Raw genomic sequence first — 17,431 nt, 5'->3', positions numbered from 1 at the left:
GTGGGACGGGCAACACTTTGGTGATTGGTGAGATCGGGGGGGGGGCTATATTTACCGCCCCCACCTGCTGCAGCACACTGTGGACACTTCTTGCAGAATTTCTGCAAGATCCTGATACTATTTTCATATGTTATCTACCGCTGTTCTTTCTGCTGACACAGTATTCTAAATCTGATGCCACTCCCAGAAGACTCGAAGGTTGCGGCCCTTCCCCAGAATAGCATCTAGCCGGCATCCATGTACAGGCAGCTAGTGTGTCTATTGCCACATATCCAGGCAGACAGCAGTCTATGTTGTTGCAAAACTAACGATGCAACAGGATCGACAGTCGCCTGAAGCCTAAACATTTGCCACATGTGTAGCCAGAAAATCTGGGCTAATAGCCCGACTTCCAAACCTGACCGAGCTATGTGATCCTGGGCAAATCACCCGACCCAATGGCTCTTTTTTTATTTTGTTTGGCTTCCCACATTGGGATTAAGTAGAAGTCATCCTATTCAGTGTGTCACACACAAGAATGCCTCAGTCATCCATGGTGTAATAGACTGCAAAGTGTACTTCTATATAACATTAATAATCATCATTTATATATGGCACTTGAGAGGCTGCATTGTGGCTCGGGTGAGTCTGTGAGGATAGCCGAGGTGCAACACAGGCGCCTTGAACACAGGAGAGTACTGAGCAGCACTTTTTGACACCTTTATGTTTGGAGATTTGAACTGCACGAGCAGTACTCAGAGGTTTTCACATTGTACTCTGGGACGAGCAACTGCACGAGCAGTACTCAGAGGCGACGAGGAACTGCACGAGCAGTACTCAGAGGTTTTCACATTGTACTCTGGTTCAGAAGATGAAATTTGAAATAACCTGGATGACGCAATACTATCCCCGGTGGGGGAGGTGACCTACTGGATCCCACTTCCTCACCCACTGGGAGGCAGATCAGGGAGTGCCCAGGTGCACCCCGCCCCGCGGCTCGTTCCCCTCACATACAAGAAGGGGGAGTTCCGTGAACTCACCACATCTCAATGTAAGAGCGTTGAGGTTGCACTCACTGTTCCCGTGCTTTCCCACTTGCGAGTACTCCCGCAGAGGAGTACTCACAATCGAGTACTCCCGCAGAGGAGTACTCGCAATCCACCCCCGAGAGGCAACAGAACTTGGTTCTCGCTTAGGCCCAACGCTGCCTTCCTTGGGTCTGATTTTTAAAACAGCACTTTTGGTTTAAAAAGCACCTTGTGTACAGAAATAAAAACATAACCCAACTTAATGTAAGAAAATATGCCAAAAATGTCAAAATAAACAAGAGATATGTTCCTTCCCTATTCATCAAAACAATTCCATTCTCCAGTTCTTAAAAAACCCACCCCAGACTGTCCCTCTTCCCGCCCTTATTTCATATCCCCTTATGCAAACTGATCCTCTCTCTGATTGGTCAAGAGTCATGTGGGGCTGTGCACTACAGAAGCATGTCAATACATGCCGTCAAGAAACATTGTTCGCCGGTAAAGTTGCGCTTTATCGGTTCAGCCATTTCATTTTTTCCAGTAGATTCTATTCTGTGTGGAGATAGTGTCCGGGCCCGATTCATAGAATTGTTTGCACGTTTCAAAGTGACTTTGCACTGCCCACATAAACCCTGAATCATGGAACTGTGCAAAATGTATTTTTGCAGTGCAAAGTCAGTGCAAAGTTCATTTTGTACTGCAAAAATGACTTTGCACTGCAAACATACACTTTGCACAGTTCCATGAATCGGGCCCTTGAAGTAGTTATACTCCATTTTGCTACTTTACGAATTCATTTAGGAATTTAGGAATGTCGGGGTTGTGATAGTGCAAACATTATTCAGCCTATGTCTTGAAACAAAGTGAAAGTCTTTAAATTAGCGCCTGCGAATATCTCAGCACACACTATTCTTTCATTTCTTTCATTGTCTGAGGAAGGTGTTACAAGACCAACGTGACCTGCGTGTTCACGCAGTCAGACGGTGTCTTTACAGTTTGTAGATGTTTCATGATATGTTGACACCTGAAGGTAGTTAGCACCGCCTCCTTTGCAGTGCAACACACTTAGCAAGAGGCGCCCTTGTATGCTTCAAAGGGCAGCCAAGGTGTCATGTTTCTACCTTTTAATGGGCCTCATTAGGACCCAGGCGGTAAGGGGTTTACGGCGGCGTTAACAGCGCCGACCCTTACCGCCTGATTCCGAGGTCCCTTAGCGCCATGGAGGATTTAACACCTGCTTTTAGCAGGTGTTAAAATCCATGGCGCTAAGGGACCTTGTTGTTAATTACGCCACCGTATGGTTAATGGGGACTTACCGCCCCGCCAACCTCGGAATGGGGCGGTAAGTCCGCCAACCACCATGGCATAAACGTAGTTTACGCCATGGTGGTAAAGGTACGACCCAGGCGGTAACTTACCGCCTGGGTCGTAATGAGGCCCAATGAGATTAAATACCCTTCTTTTCATTATTTCTTTAATTTGTACTAAAAAGAACAGCTACTTCACACACATACTTCACATGTGGACATATCTACGACATACCATCAGAGGAGAACGCTCTCATTTTAAGCACCCCCTGCCCGCTCCCTCATGCTCATAAGTGCACTACTCTCCCGGGGTGCACTGTAAATAACCACCGGTCCAGTGTGCACAGAAGGAGCTCTAGAGACATGCACTACTCTCCCGGGGTGCATTGTAAATAACCACCGGTCCAGTGTGCACAGAAGGAGCTCTAGAGACATGCACTACTCTCCCTTGGTGCATTGTAAATAACCACCGGTCCTGGATAGCAAGAGTGACAGTGTGCACAGAAGGAGCTCTAGAGACGTGCACTACTCTTCCTGGGTGCATTGTAAATAACCACCGGTCCTGGATAGCAAGAGTGACAGTGTGCACAGAAGGAGCTCTAGAGACGGGCACTACTCTCCCTGGGTGCATTGTAAGTAACCACCGGTCCTGGATAGCAAGAGTGACAGTGTGCACAGAAGGAGCTCTAGAGACGTGCACTACTCTCCCTGGGTGCACTGTAAATAACCACCGGTCCTGGATAGCAAGAGTGACAGTGTGCACAGAAGGAGCTCTAGAGACGTGCACTACTCTCCCTGGGTGCATTGTAAATAACCACTGGTCCTGGATAGCAAGAGTGACAATGTGCACAGAAGGAGCTCTAGAGACGTGCACTACTCTCCCTGGGTGCATTGTAAATAACCACCGGTCCTGGATAGCAAGAGTGGCAGTGTGCACAGAAGGAGCTCTAGAGACGTGCACTACTCTCCCTGGGTGCATTGTAAATAACCACCGGTCCTGGATAGCAAGAGTGACAGTGTGCACAGAAGGAGCTCTAGACACGTGCACTACTCTCCCTGGATGCATTGTAAATAACCACCGGTCCTGGATAGCAAGAGTGACAGTGTGCACAGAAGGAGCTCTAGAGACGTGCACTACTCTCCCTGAGTGCATTGTAAATAACCACCGGTCCTGGATACCAAGAGTGACAGTGTGCTCTCCCTGGGTGCATTGTAAATAACCACCAGTCCTGGATAGCAAGAGTGACAGTGTGCACAGAAGGAGCTCTAGAGACGTGCACTACTCTCCCTGAGTGCATTGTAAATAACCACCGGTCCTGGATAGCAAGAGTGACAGTGTGCTCTCCCTGGGTGCATTGTAAATAACCACCGGTCCTGGATAGCAAGAGTGACAGTGTGCTCTCCCTGGGTGCATTGTAAATAACCACCGGTCCTGGATAGCAAGAGTGACAGTGTGCTCTCCCTGGGTGCATTGTAAATAACCACCGGTCCTGGATAGCAAGAGTGACAGTGTGCTCTCCCTGGGTGCATTGTAAATAACCACCGGTCCTGGATAGCAATAGTGACAGTGTGCACGGAAGGAGCTCTAGACACGTGCACTACTCTCCCTGGGTGCATTGTAAATAACCACCGGTCCTGGATAGCAAGAGTGACTGTGTGCTCTCCCTGGGTGCATTGTAAATAACCACCGGTCCTGGATAGCAAGAGTGACAGTGTGCTCTCCCTGGGTGCATTGTAAATAACCACCGGTCCTGGATAGCAAGAGTGACAGTGTGCTCTCCCTGGGTGCATTGTAAATAACCACCGGTCCTGGATAGCAAGAGTGACAGTGTGCTCTCCCTGGGTGCATTGTAAATAACCACCGGTCCTGGATAGCAAGAGTGACAGTGTGCTCTCCCTGGGTGCATTGTAAATAACCACCGGTCCTGGATAGCAAGAGTGACAGTGTGCACGGAAGGAGCTCTAGACACGTGCACTACTCTCCCTGGGTGCATTGTAAATAACCACCGGTCCTGGATAGCAAGAGTGACAGTGTGCTCTCCCTGGGTGCATTGTAAATAACCACCGGTCCTGGATAGCAAGAGTGACAGTGTGCTCTCCCTGGGTGCATTGTAAATAACCACCGGTCCTGGATAGCAAGAGTGACAGTGTGCTCTCCCTGGGTGCATTGTAAATAACCACCGGTCCTGGATAGCAATAGTGACAGTGTGCACGGAAGGAGCTCTAGACACGTGCACTACTCTCCCTGGGTGCATTGTAAATAACCACCGGTCCTGGATAGCAAGAGTGACTGTGTGCTCTCCCTGGGTGCATTGTAAATAACCACCGGTCCTGGATAGCAAGAGTGACAGTGTGCTCTCCCTGGGTGCATTGTAAATAACCACCGGTCCTGGATAGCAAGAGTGACAGTGTGCTCTCCCTGGGTGCATTGTAAATAACCACCGGTCCTGGATAGCAAGAGTGACAGTGTGCTCTCCCTGGGTGCATTGTAAATAACCACCGGTCCTGGATAGCAAGAGTGACAGTGTGCTCTCCCTGGGTGCATTGTAAATAATCACCGGTCCTGGATAGCAAGAGAGACAGTGTGCACGGAAGGAGCTCTAGACATGTGCACTACTCTCCCTGGGTGCATTGTAAATAACCACCGGTCCTGGATAGCAAGAGTGACAGTGTGCTCTCCCTGGGTGCATTGTAAATAACCACCGGTCCTGGATAGCAAGAGTGACAGTGTGCTCTCCCTGGGTGCATTGTAAATAACCACCGGTCCTGGATAGCAAGAGTGACAGTGTGCTCTCCCTGGGTGCATTGTAAATAACCACCGGTCCTGGATAGCAAGAGTGACAGTGTGCTCTCCCTGTGTGCATTGTAAATAACCACTGGTCCTGGATAGCAAGAGTGACAGTGTGCACGGAAGGAGCTCTAGAGACGTGCACTTCAGATGCACTTTACTCACGGGTTGTTAGCGGCGTTGGACATCCATTTGGCATAGAGGCCGGAAGCTAGCGCCGAGCACTCCTGGATTCCATAGGTGCACGCAGCGCTGATTGCATTGACTTCGTTGTACCTTGTGAGGAAAGGAAGAAGATTAAGACAAAGCAGAGGCTAAGGTCGTCTAAGACAAACGATCGCCCTCCAACCTCCCGCACATGAAACACATCAGTTCTCGTTTGGAAGCTCTGGGTTGTAACCTGGTATGTTGGATTTACAGCCCCCCAAAATTCAAAATACAGAGGATTTTAAACAAAGGGTATCCAGTGTTTGCATCGAAATAATTTGCATCAACTTACTATCCATCGAAATCTATTCATTGAAATGCTTTTCCATCGAAAAGCATTTAATTGAATACATTTTCGATGGATTTTTAGGTTTAGGGTTAGGGTTAGAGTTAGAGTTAGGGTTAGGGTTGAGTTAGGGTAGAGTTAGGGTTAGGGTTAGAGTTAGAGTTAGGGTTAGGGTTGAGTTAGGGTAGAGTTAGGGTTAGGGTTAGGGTTAGGTTAGGGTTAGTGTTAGAGTTAGGGTTGGGGGGTTGGGGGGGAACCCCCCAATAAAGTTAGACGAAGCTGGCTAGTGCTGAAATACTTAAAATATTTCAGCACTGGACAGCTCCTTCTAACGTTATAATGTTATGCATGTTTCATCGAATTTGCATGCAAAAAATGTGAAGTGTTTATATAACGAAACCCTAATAGATGGAAGGGTTTCGTTACATAAACACTCTGCACTTAATGTATGGGAATTCGATGAATCATTTTCGATGGAAATGATTCGATGCATCGAATTCTCGATGCAAAGAATTCAATGCAAAGACCAGTGACGGTAATTGGGCACAATTAATTCTTCTTGATTTTACACATTTGAAAAATTGTTATTTCTTTTTCCAAATACGCTGCTGATGAAACACATCCAGCAAAAAATAACTGGCGGCGTAAAAAGAATCTGCTAGAATTGTTTCACGCCAGTCATCTTCAGCGCAGGAAACCGAAAGCACAAGGAAATATGTTTAAATGGTTTCGTTTTGGAGATGTCTTTACTTTTGTGAGACCATCTCCATCATCAGTCCATTTGCTGAGTTTTATAGCATATTTCATGCTCCGGAGAACTACACAATCTTTTTGTGAATGCTTTATTTACTAGACATTGGAGTTCTTCATTAGCGCTGTCTTGTGAGGGCTCTACTCTTTCCTAACCCTAACCCTAACCCTAACCCTAACCCCTAACCCTAACCCTAACCCTAACCCTAACCCTAACCCTAAACCCTAACCCTAACCCTAACCCTAACCCTAACCCTAACCCCTAACCCTAACCCTAACCCTAACCCTAACCCCTAACCCTAACCCCTAACCCAAACCCTAACCCCTAACCCTAACCCTAACCCTAACCCTGGCAATGTACAGGCTGCGCTTGCGACTCACGCGTGCCGCACTGCGGCTCGACCAGAGGAGGCGAGCGCTGCTTGATTTTCCAATATTGTGGAGATTCTGACCTTAACCCCAACCCTTTTGTTGCACACATGTAGTCAATGAATGGTTGGACAAATCACAGGTGTGTACCCCTTAGTATTGAATTAACAATTCTCCAGAATGGTTTCGGCTCTTAAAAGTGTCGAATACCTCCTAAATAAATGAAATGAGATGCACACGTTATGAAACATGCAAACAAGATTTTATCCACATTATAATTAAGCAAAGCATTTAATGTGCAAAGCAGGTGGACATGTCTACTTTTCATTCATTTCCCTGTATATTGGTCGGTCTGGCATGTCCTGAACATGTAATGGGAACATGCATGCGGACATACAGCAGGAAAACCAGAGGATGCATAAGAACTCACTGCTCCATGAGGCGTTCAGGGAGAAGCGTCCAGTCGCTGGTCACATTCTTAAAATGCTGGAATAAAGGTCGAACTTGCTTCTGTAGATATTGCTGTTGTGAGGAAACACAGGACATGTTCAGTAACGGTGGCCTAATGACTATGATGCTTGTAAATGTAGTATGTGGGTGACCTACATAGCAGATAATGTTGCTGGACACACAGGGCCCTATCAATGGAATTATTTGCATGGAAAATAGGGAACATGCGCGCCAAACTGCGTGCGTAATCCCGTTCATCGATTCATGGAATCGAATGCGTGGGATTTTCCTTGGACTTGCGTGAATTTCGCTGTGTCCCGACACGCTCCTGCGATTGGCCGAGTGCCTTGCGCGAGACTCCACGCAGAGCCTTTGCATGGCTAGTGTAGAGGGCGGGGAAGAAGGCGGCACACAGAAAATGGGGAAGAACATGGGAAATAGTGGGTGTTACGAGGGACAGGCAACAGGCAGTGCATCTCACGCTCACTTTTGTGCAGAACTATATATATTAATGGATCCAATTGCTCAACCTCCCGGCAGGGAAATGGCCACGCAAAGCCCTCTACTGCTATACTATCCACCACCCGAAGGCCGACGTACAAACACTTGTGCATGGGATTCAATGTGCAGAGGTCACATCGGCAGTCAGATTTCAGTGTGTGTCTACGCAGCCGGGGTTCCAATCTAACTAAGGGCTGCATGTACGCAGTGTAGCAGGGTGCAGGAACGGTTTACAGCAGTTTGCACGCAGATTTTCAGAGTGTTACCCAAGTTATGATAAATTGTACGCATGTTATCGGGTGCAACAGTTATGGGGGAGCCTGCGCAGGGTCCCTGAGATGCAGGCTTGCTTGCGGAGGACCCCACGCTCTGTTTTGAGGGTGAATGTATTCGCACCCGGGGAGCATGCAAATGTAACCACATTTTCATGGGGGCGTGTCAGGCAATTTCAGCTGCAAGTAGAGTATTCGGTTACTTTGCACCAACAATTCCATGAATATGCAGGGCACGCAGAAAAACCACTGTGCACAGGCTCGCGCAGTGATGTTCTAGGCGCGTGACCATTGCAGGAATTCTGAGCACTTTTCCACGAATCCGCCATTCAGTGGTGTAACCATGATATCGTTTAGATATACCAATATTTTCTGGTGGCAGGAAAATTTCTGTTGTTTTGAAAGAAGGCATACCTCTCAACTCATATGCATTTGGCGTACACACCCTCCATAGACTTCAATAGGACATCACCCATCGAAAACAAAAGCATCTGTTACTATCCACTGTGTCGACTTGGCAGATGGAAAGGTGTGAGAACGTGAGCCCTACCTTCATTGGTCCGTAGACATCGCTGCGGTCAAACATCAGAGTGAAGTAGCTCAGGCTGCCGAGGGCCGCCTGCCACGGCAAGTACTCCGTCTCCTTCGTAAGAAACTTCGTGGTCTCCAGGGCAAAAGTTGTTGCGAAGTATTTAGCTCTAAAACACAAGTGACACAGGTTTTATGGATAAATAGATTGTGATGAGGAACTAAAAAGCATACAAACAAAATGACTAAAGAAATGATTATCCCCTGTTTGGGTGGGCTGTGGTAGCCCCCGGTTGGCCTGATTAGCCCCCGGTTGGGTGGGCTGCGGTCTTGCTGACAGGAAGCACCTGATTAGCCCCCGGTTGGGTGGGCTGCGGTCTTGCTGACAGGAAGCACCTGATTAGCCCCTGGTTGGGTGGGCTGTGGTAGACCCCGTTTGGGTGGGCTGTGGTCTTGCTGACGGGAAGCACCTGATTAGCCCCCGGTTGTGTGGGCTGCGGTTTTGCTGACAGGAAGCGCTTGATTCGCCCCCGGTTGGGTGGGCTGCGACAGGAAGCACCTGATAAGCCACCGGTTGGGTGGGCTGTGGTCTTGCTGACAGGAAGCACCTGATAAGCCTCCGGTTGGGTGGGCTGTGGTAGCCCCCGGTTGGGTGGGCTGTGGTAGCCCCCGGTTGGCCTGATTAGCCCCCGGTTGGGTGGGCTGTGGTCTTGCTGACAGGAAGCACCTGATTAGCCTCCGGTTGGGTGGGCTGTGGTCTTGCTGACAAGAAGCACCTGATTAGCCCCCTGTTAGGTGGGCTGTGGTCTTGCTGACAGGAAGCACCTAGTTAGCTTAGCCCCCGGTTGGGTGGGCTGTGGTAGCCCCCGGTTGGCCTGATTAGCCCCAGGTTGGGTGGGCTGTGGTCTTGCTGACAGGAAGCACCTGATTAGCCCCCGGTTGGGTGGGCTGTGGTCTTGCTGACAGGAAGCACCTGATTAGCCCCCGGTTGGGTGGGCTGAGGTCTTGCTAACAGGAAGCACCTGTTTAGCCTCTGGTTGGGTGGGCTGCGGTCTTGCTGACAGGAATCCCCTGATTAGCCACTGGTTGGGTGGGCTGTGGAAGACCCCGTTTGGGTGGGCTGTGGTCTTGCTGACGGGAAGCACCTGATTAGCCCCCGGTTGTGTGGGCTGCGGTTTTGCTGACAGGAAGCGCTTGATTCGCCCCCGGTTGGGTGGGCTGTGGTCTTGCTGACAGGAAGCACCTGGTAAGCCTCTGGTTGGGTGGGCTGAGGTTTTGCTGACAGGAAGCACCTGATTAGCCCCCGGTTGGGTGGGCTGCGGTCTTGCTGACAGGAAGCCCCTGATTAGCCCCTGGTGGGGTGGGCTGTGGTAGACCCCGTTTGGGTGGGCTGTGGTCTTGCTGACGGGAAGCACCTGATTAGCCCTCGGTTGTGTGGGCTGCGGTTTTGCTGACAGGAAGCGCTTGATTCGCCCCCGTTTGGGTGGGCTGCGACAGGAAGCACCTGATAAGCCACCGGTTGGTTGGGCTGTGGTCTTGCTGACAGGAAGCACCTGATAAGCCACCGGTTGAGTGGGCTGTGGTCTTGCTGACAGGAAGCACCTGATTAGCCTCCGGTTGGGTGGGCTGTGGTCTTGCTGACAGGAAGCACCTGGTAAGCCTCTGGTTGGGTGGGCTGCGGTCTTGCTGACAGGAAGCCCCTGATTAGCCCCTGGTTGGGTGGGCTGTGGTAGACCCCGTTTGGGTGGGCTGTGGTCTTGCTGACGGGAAGCACCTGATTAGCCCCCGGTTGTGTGGGCTGCGGTTTTGCTGACAGGAAGCGCTTGATTCGCCCCCGGTTGGGTGGGCTGCGACAGGAAGCACCTGATAAGCCACCGGTTGGTTGGGCTGTGGTCTTGCTGACAGGAAGCACCTGATAAGCCACCGGTTGGGTGGGCTGTGGTCTTGCTGACAGGAAGCACCTGATTAGCCTCCGGTTGGGTGGGCTGTGGTCTTGCTGACAGGAAGCACCTGGTTAGCTTAGCCCCCGGTTGGTTGGGCTGTGGTAACCCCCGGTTGGCCTGATTAGCCCCCGGTTGGGTGGGCTGTGGTAACCCCCGGTTGGCCTGATTAGCCCCCGATTGGGTGGGCTGTGGTAACCCCCGGTTGGCCTGATTAGCCCCTGGTTGGGTGGGCTGTGGTAACCCCCGGTTGTCCTGATTAGCCCCCGATTGGGTGGGCTGTGGTAACCCCCGGTTGGCCTGATTAGCCCCCGGTTGGGTGGGCTGTGGTCTTGCTGACAAGAAGCACCTAATTGGATGGACTCATGAACATGTTGGTAACACCATTTAGTGCTCACCTGGAAACTGGAAAACCTGGATGCAAACCATCCATGATTAACTGCATGCTAAGTACACACGTACATAAAGACGAACCTAAAACATGCCAGCAGAAGTAGCTTCCACACACCTCGCTCAACAGATCGGGGATCTAACTTGGAAAAGCATAAGAAAAATAGCACCCCAAAAGAAGACGGCCTTTCCTACACTAGTTCCATGTAATCAAAGGAAAGCAGAGTCAGAGCAATACAACCCCAGTGCCATGGCGAGACCAGGTGGAGCACAAAGAAATAATGTGCAAAGCGGGTCTACACCCCGGCCATCCAAGCGAAACATTACCAGAAAAGGCTGAAACCTCATTAAGAGCACATTATCCCCCCTGAAATGCTGCAACACAAACAAGGCCACTCAACCATTATATTAATATTAATATATTTAGAAATCAGAGCAAATTGACAATACTAGTCTAACATATCCGCAGTCACCCCAAAACTAGAATCTGTCTTCTTCCCAGAAATTGAAAACATGAAACGAACATGTATTAGTCAACCCCCAGAAATGGCTCACATAACTTCATGGCTCTGCCCCCTTTAAATCAAGCTTCCCAACTTCCAGAGCAGGGGCATGGGAAGGCCTAATGAAACTGGGCACAGCCCTGCAAGCGCTGTGGGCACCGACCGTGGAGCCCCGGTGAGTCACGAAAGAAGCCTTTATTTACACGTTATTGAAGAAAAGCCAATGCAGACACAGGGGTTCCATGGAAATATCCCCACATCATAGACTTTTCAAATAAGGCTATAGCCTGGATCCAATCATTTCTGGACAACCACACAATGAGAGTCTTCTCCACATTGGCATCAGCAGACCCTATCTAAATAACTTGCGGTGTACCCCAGGGTTCTTGCATTTCGCCAACTCTATATAATAGCTTTACCAAGCCCTTATTTGACAAATTGGACAGACTGGGTGTCACCTACACTAATTATGCAGATTACACCCAGATCCTCATACCCCTTTCGGGCAATTTCGACATGGATACGGCCTTGGTAAACAAAATATATCTCATCATTCAGGCATGGATGGGCACACATGGACCATGCCTGAATGATGATAAAACCGAAATCCTACTCCTCGGATCTACTACCAACCTAAAAAACTTAGCCCTAAATACTCAGCATTTAACATTGATGACAATATAATTACAGTCTCCAAAACAGTAAAAACACTAGGCTTTCACTGTGACTCAGCTCTAACACTAAAGAAACAAGTTAACTCCCTTGCATCCTCCACAGCTTACACCTGCAAGCTTATCAGGGCAAGTAGAGCCTTCCTCACCTAGCCAGCTGCGTCATCATTACCAATGCCCTAATACTTTCCAAACCTGACTATTGCAATGCTCTGTATTTGGGAGCCAACAAATATATCATTGACAAAATTCAAACATTGCAAAACAACGGCCTTGGAAATGCCCTCAATCTACCTTCTAAAGAACACATTTCTAACACTAGAAGAAACCAGAAATGGCTCAAAATCTGTGACAGAATCTCACTTAAAACAGCATCCCTCACCTTCAAATGTCTTAATAATGCAGTCCCCCCTTACCTGGCAGCAAGAATTGCGAGAAAGACTTCTACCCGCCCCACCAGAACCGCCAACTCCTACTGCCTTCAGATACCTACATTCAGATTTTAAAGAACAGGCGGCAGTAGCTTCCCAGTCAAGGCGGCCCAATACTGGAATGCCCTCCCACTTGATATCAGAACAGACCAGTCCTACTCCAGCCTTAGAGGGAATATACTCGCATGGCTACATACCAACGACCACCCAGCCTAACCATGGACCAAGCCATACCTACCAACCTGACTCTACATATGTTTATTCTTCAACTGAGTTATTGTGATGTCAAGTATGTTTTAACTTGACACTAGCATGTAACTGATATAATGTATATCATGTATTTCCAGTACATGACTATACTGTGCCTGCAACTAAGCTTTCAAGTAATCTTGTTTTCCTGTTCTCTGCAGCGCCCTCTTACCTTTGGGTTTGGCGCGCCATATAAAATCAATAAATAAACAAATAAACAAACAAACAAACACACACCGCATCGCATGAAGCAGTTTAGAAGGCATGGCTGATAACCAGCTGCAGTGTTACACAGAGAAAATGTGCCCACGCCACCGGACGGTGGGCAATGGGGCCTCACAGCCCAAACTAAAGTCTCTCTCATGCAACTTAGAGAGCAATCCTCTAGCCCTAAGAAGCACATGAGCTCTAGGTCAGATCTAGTCTTATGTGAGCGTATAACAGAGCACCCTGGGATATGAAGTACTCCCAATGCACAGCTGCTTCCCCTGACAGTATACAAAGGCTGCCACTTACTCTCTGTTTCACATCGCTCCACTTCAAGAGTGCTGTGCATGAGGGGATAACCCTACTACCTGCAGGAAGAGTGCTGTGCATGAGGGAATAACCCTACTATTCGCAGGACGAGTGCTGTGCATAACCCTACTACCTGCAGGAAGAGTGCTGTGCATAACCCTACTACCTGCAGGAAGAGTGCTGTGCATGAGGGAATAACCCTACTACCTCCAGGGAGAGTGCTGTGCACGAGGGGGTAACCCTACCACCTGCAGGAAGAGGCTGTGCATGAGGGAATAACCCTACTACCCGCAGGAAGAGTGCTGTGCATGAGGGAATAACCCTACTACCCGCGGGAAGAGTGCTGCGCATGAGGGAATACCCCTACTACCTGCAGGAAGAGTGCTGCACATGAGGGGATAACCCTACCACCTGCAGGAAGAGTGCTGCTCATGAGGGGATAACCCTACTACCTGCAGGAAGAGTGCTGCGCATGAGGGGATAGCCCGACTACCCGCAGGAAGAGTGCTGCACATGAGGGAATACCCCTACTACCTGCAGGAAGAGTGCTGCGCGTGAGGGGATAACCCTACTACCTCCAGGAAGAGGGCTGTGCATGAGGGAATAACCCTATTGCCTCTAGGAAGAGTGCTGTCCATGAGGAAGTAGCCCTACTACCTGCAGGAAGAGTGCTGCGCATGAGGGAATACCCCAACTACCTGCAGGAAGAGTGCTGTGCATGAGGGAATACCCTACCTGCAGGAAGAGTGCTGTGCATGAGGGAATAACCCTACTACCTGCAGGTGTAGATGCCTTGCTGGCTTCTCTCCCAGAGGGACATCTGCAGGGAATCAGGGCCCGCGGCGGGCTTTGCGGCTCTCCCCCATGTCCTCTTGGGGCCATGTGAAAGCAGGGACTTAGGGAGGGGAGAGTACATGGACTTGCCTCTCTGCTGCCTGGTGCTCAGGGGGCCACAGGGACTCTGAGATGTCCTGGTAGCAAAGAAAAGCAAGTGCAAAACAAGAAACTGTGCTTGTGTGCGCATGTTCTGTGAACATGTGTTTGTGCACAAATGCATGTGATCGTGTGCGTGTGTGTGTGGGGTGAGGAAAAGCCAATAGCACAGGCATCACAGTGTGTTTTTCAATGACAAGCCTGGCATATGTTTTAAACTGTGTGCATGACAAAGTGCATTAGGGAAGTGCAGGCGTATATGTGCCATTGGCTGCATGACAATGAGCTTAAAAAGCATTACTGGTGCAAAGCAAGCAGCGGCGAAGTGTTCTTTAAGTGGCAATACGGGCACCAGCATGGCTCGGCGTTGGGGCAGACAGGTGAGCAGTGACCATTCGACAACCCCCTCAATTTCGAACAAAAAAACACCCAAAAAATGTGGTCAAATAGGAAAAGGTTCATTTTTTTCGTCAAAGAGAACTAAACCCAGGTTAAATAGGGTTGCAATGTTACACCTGGGCACTGCCATCACTGCCAGATGCCAGCAGCGTATTGGTTAATGTGTCTCCCCCCCAACCCCCACCCGCTTGTTCCCGAGCATTTCAACAGTGATGGGTCTTCATGGGCACAGGTTTTTCCAGGGCTCCTTGTGCTCCTGGAGAAGTCTTCCAGGTAATCCCTGAGTGGGGCACTGGCTGCCAGATCATTCCATGGGTACAGGGAGGACGCGGGCACTCACCTCGCCAAGTTAAAGGCGTCGTCAATGATCTGGGCTCGATTGATAACGGGGATGGCCTGCAAAATACAATTGTGAGAGTTAATCCTGATTATTAAAAGCAGAAAAAAAGCAGAAACGCAGGTCTCTTTTTTTAGCTCTCCAGGTTGTCAGTAATGTGTTGCGAGCAGTGCCAAGAAGGCACAACAGAAGCGCTAAAGTAGGGCTGCATTTCACTTTGAAGATGTTTAAATGCTTCCAAAGATGCTGCGCACACCAGTAGCAATGGCAGCAGCAGCCTAGATGCGCAAGCCAGCTCTCTAGGCGCCCATGCACAGGCATCCAGGCACTACATTTTTCATGAAACGTAAAGGACCTCATCGTGGCTTCTCAGGAATTCTGCCGGAATAGCCTAGCCCGCCAGAGCAGGCAGGTTCCGCCAGAGCAGGCAGGTTCCGCCAGAGCAGGCAGGTTCCGCCAGAGCAGGCAGGTTCTGCCTGGCCAGGGCCTAAGAGGCCGCAGAGAGCACATATCCGTGTCGGTCACTTTGCTCAGAAGACTTCTCCCCCTGGCAGCCATGCAGCTGTTACTAGCTTTTGGAAACAGCTGTATCCAGGGGTGCCGGACCCCAGAACCCTGGTCTTTACCACAGAAGAGCAGGAATCTACGCGCATTTCACACTTTTTCTAAATAACAAAGTTGACGTGTAAATGGATTTTAGAATATTTCCATTGTAGATGCAGGCGGGTGTGGCGTGTCAGCTCACCAGTCTACACGCATGTAACATATGAAACACGGTGGTATGTCTTGACACAGAGCCACACAGAGACTGACTATTGAAGGAGATGATGGTGAAAGCATGCATTATAAGGAATTAAATGCCCCAGGCCATGCAATATAAGATTGGTGCAGGTCGCCCTAGAGTTCTGTGACCTTCCTCTATATAGTCCTGGCCTGCGATATCCTTATGATGCAGACTGGAGGGTCCTGTATCCCATACATGACATGGGGTCCATCCCAACTACTGGCCTGGAATCATTCTTACAGGCACCTGTGCAGCCCGGGACCCACTGATTAACTCAAATAAATGTGCCTTGTTCAAGCTCTCCAAGGCCGCTTTTCTGCCACTCCACTTCCTTTGCCGGCGACTCTCAGAACTTTACACCCTTGAATTCTTAAAAGAAACAGAGAAACTCAAGAAATTACGCCGCCCCCCATCCCCACCCCTCCAAAGGCCTCTTCAGAAAGGGTCCATCCACTGAAGAGACTTCCGGCTGAAGGAGCACCTTTGCCGCCCAGCACAGAATATAGGTCTTCTGGCGCCCTCCAGTGGTGAAAGCGCAGAACGAACACAGGACTCAAATCCTCCCGGCTGCAGGGAAAGCTAACATCAGAGAAACACTGGTTCTTGTCACCTGGAGTGACTGTGCACAGATGCTGGTGCACACCGATTTAAAACAAAAAAGCAACACAGCCAGGACGTCTGTCTACAGCTCAGGAAATCATTCAAATGGACAGATCCATAAAACAGTAAAGAAAAAGACTGTGGGCCTCATTCCGACTTTGGAGGTAACCATGGCGCTATTTGCGGCATGGCTGCCTCCAAAATCGTTCCGACTCCGCCCTGGTGAATGGAGCAGTTACCGGTCCATTCCAAGGTTGGAGGGACCGGTAATTCCCCATTCACCAGGGCCCTTCCCCATTCCCATTTGAGCCCCCATAGGGCTCAATGGGAATGGGGAAGGCGCTAATAACGGTACTGTAAATTACGGTACTGCTTTAGCACTAAAGTCCCTTTTCGGGTCCCATCCTTAACGCCTGCTAAAAGCAGGCGTTAAGGAAGGACCCGCAAAGGGAACTCGTAGTACGGCGGTAAGGGTTTAACAGCACCGGTCTCGTTACCGGTGGCCGTTAACCCTTACCGCCCTACTCGGAATGAGGCCCTGTGTAAGTAAAAAAGTCCCAGTGTAAGAACAAGACTGAAAGGGTTCCATGTGTTAATATCCCCGTAAAAGCATCGCCCTACAAAAATATCGCCATATTTTTGCGGTGATAGCCAGACTACTTCTGAAACTATCCCGAAGAGAACACACCGCACCAGCGCTGAAAACACTACACTGGCTACCAATAAAACAACAAATGAAATTCAAAACAATGTGCATTACGCACAGAGCAGTACACAACGAAGGCGCAGAGTTCACAGGGGCACCAACATACCAAAAAACACCAACGAACGTAGAGCGACCACAATACGCACCGATCAATCAATGGGAATAGCTGAGGTAAATATCCCACGGCATACTGAAGGACCAAACGGGAGACAGTCCCATATGACCAAAGACAGTAAACATAGCAAACTAAGACAGAAAAACTAGAACGAATCATCAAGAGGACATGGACCTAACTATGACCTTCCCCATCAGCCCTTAGAACAAATCATAGAGAGGGAAAGGAAGCACTGCATCATGGGCCCAAGGCAATGGGTGAGAAACAGAATGTTTCATCACTACACACGGCCCACCAATACAAAGCAGGAAGCACAATGCCCCACCACACAAACTACAACTAAACAACAGTCTCAAGGATGTTCACCCCACGGAAATCAAAGAATCAGTCAC

General features: G+C 49.5%; 1 protein-coding gene across 1 annotated transcript in view; it reads right to left on the bottom strand.

The window, feature by feature from the left end:
* Nucleotides 1–17,431, bottom strand: part of LOC138504877 (aminopeptidase Ey-like) — a 170,436-nt gene that overhangs the window by 37,874 nt on the left and 115,131 nt on the right. The window contains exons 13-16 of the mRNA XM_069625289.1: nt 14,838–14,893; nt 8,488–8,635; nt 7,145–7,236; nt 5,268–5,378 (exon numbers count right to left, since the gene is read on the bottom strand). Coding sequence (XP_069481390.1) covers nt 5,268–5,378; nt 7,145–7,236; nt 8,488–8,635; nt 14,838–14,893 — 407 coding nt within the window. The remainder of the gene's footprint in view (nt 1–5,267; nt 5,379–7,144; nt 7,237–8,487; nt 8,636–14,837; nt 14,894–17,431) is intronic.

The sequence above is a fragment of the Ambystoma mexicanum genome, chromosome 11 (genome assembly GCF_040938575.1).
Source record: "Ambystoma mexicanum isolate Mex_15411 chromosome 11, UKY_AmexF1_1, whole genome shotgun sequence".
Lineage (NCBI taxonomy): Eukaryota > Metazoa > Chordata > Amphibia > Caudata > Ambystomatidae > Ambystoma > Ambystoma mexicanum.
Note: the sequence above shows the minus strand (reverse complement) of the source record. Positions and strands in the feature narration are given on the sequence as shown.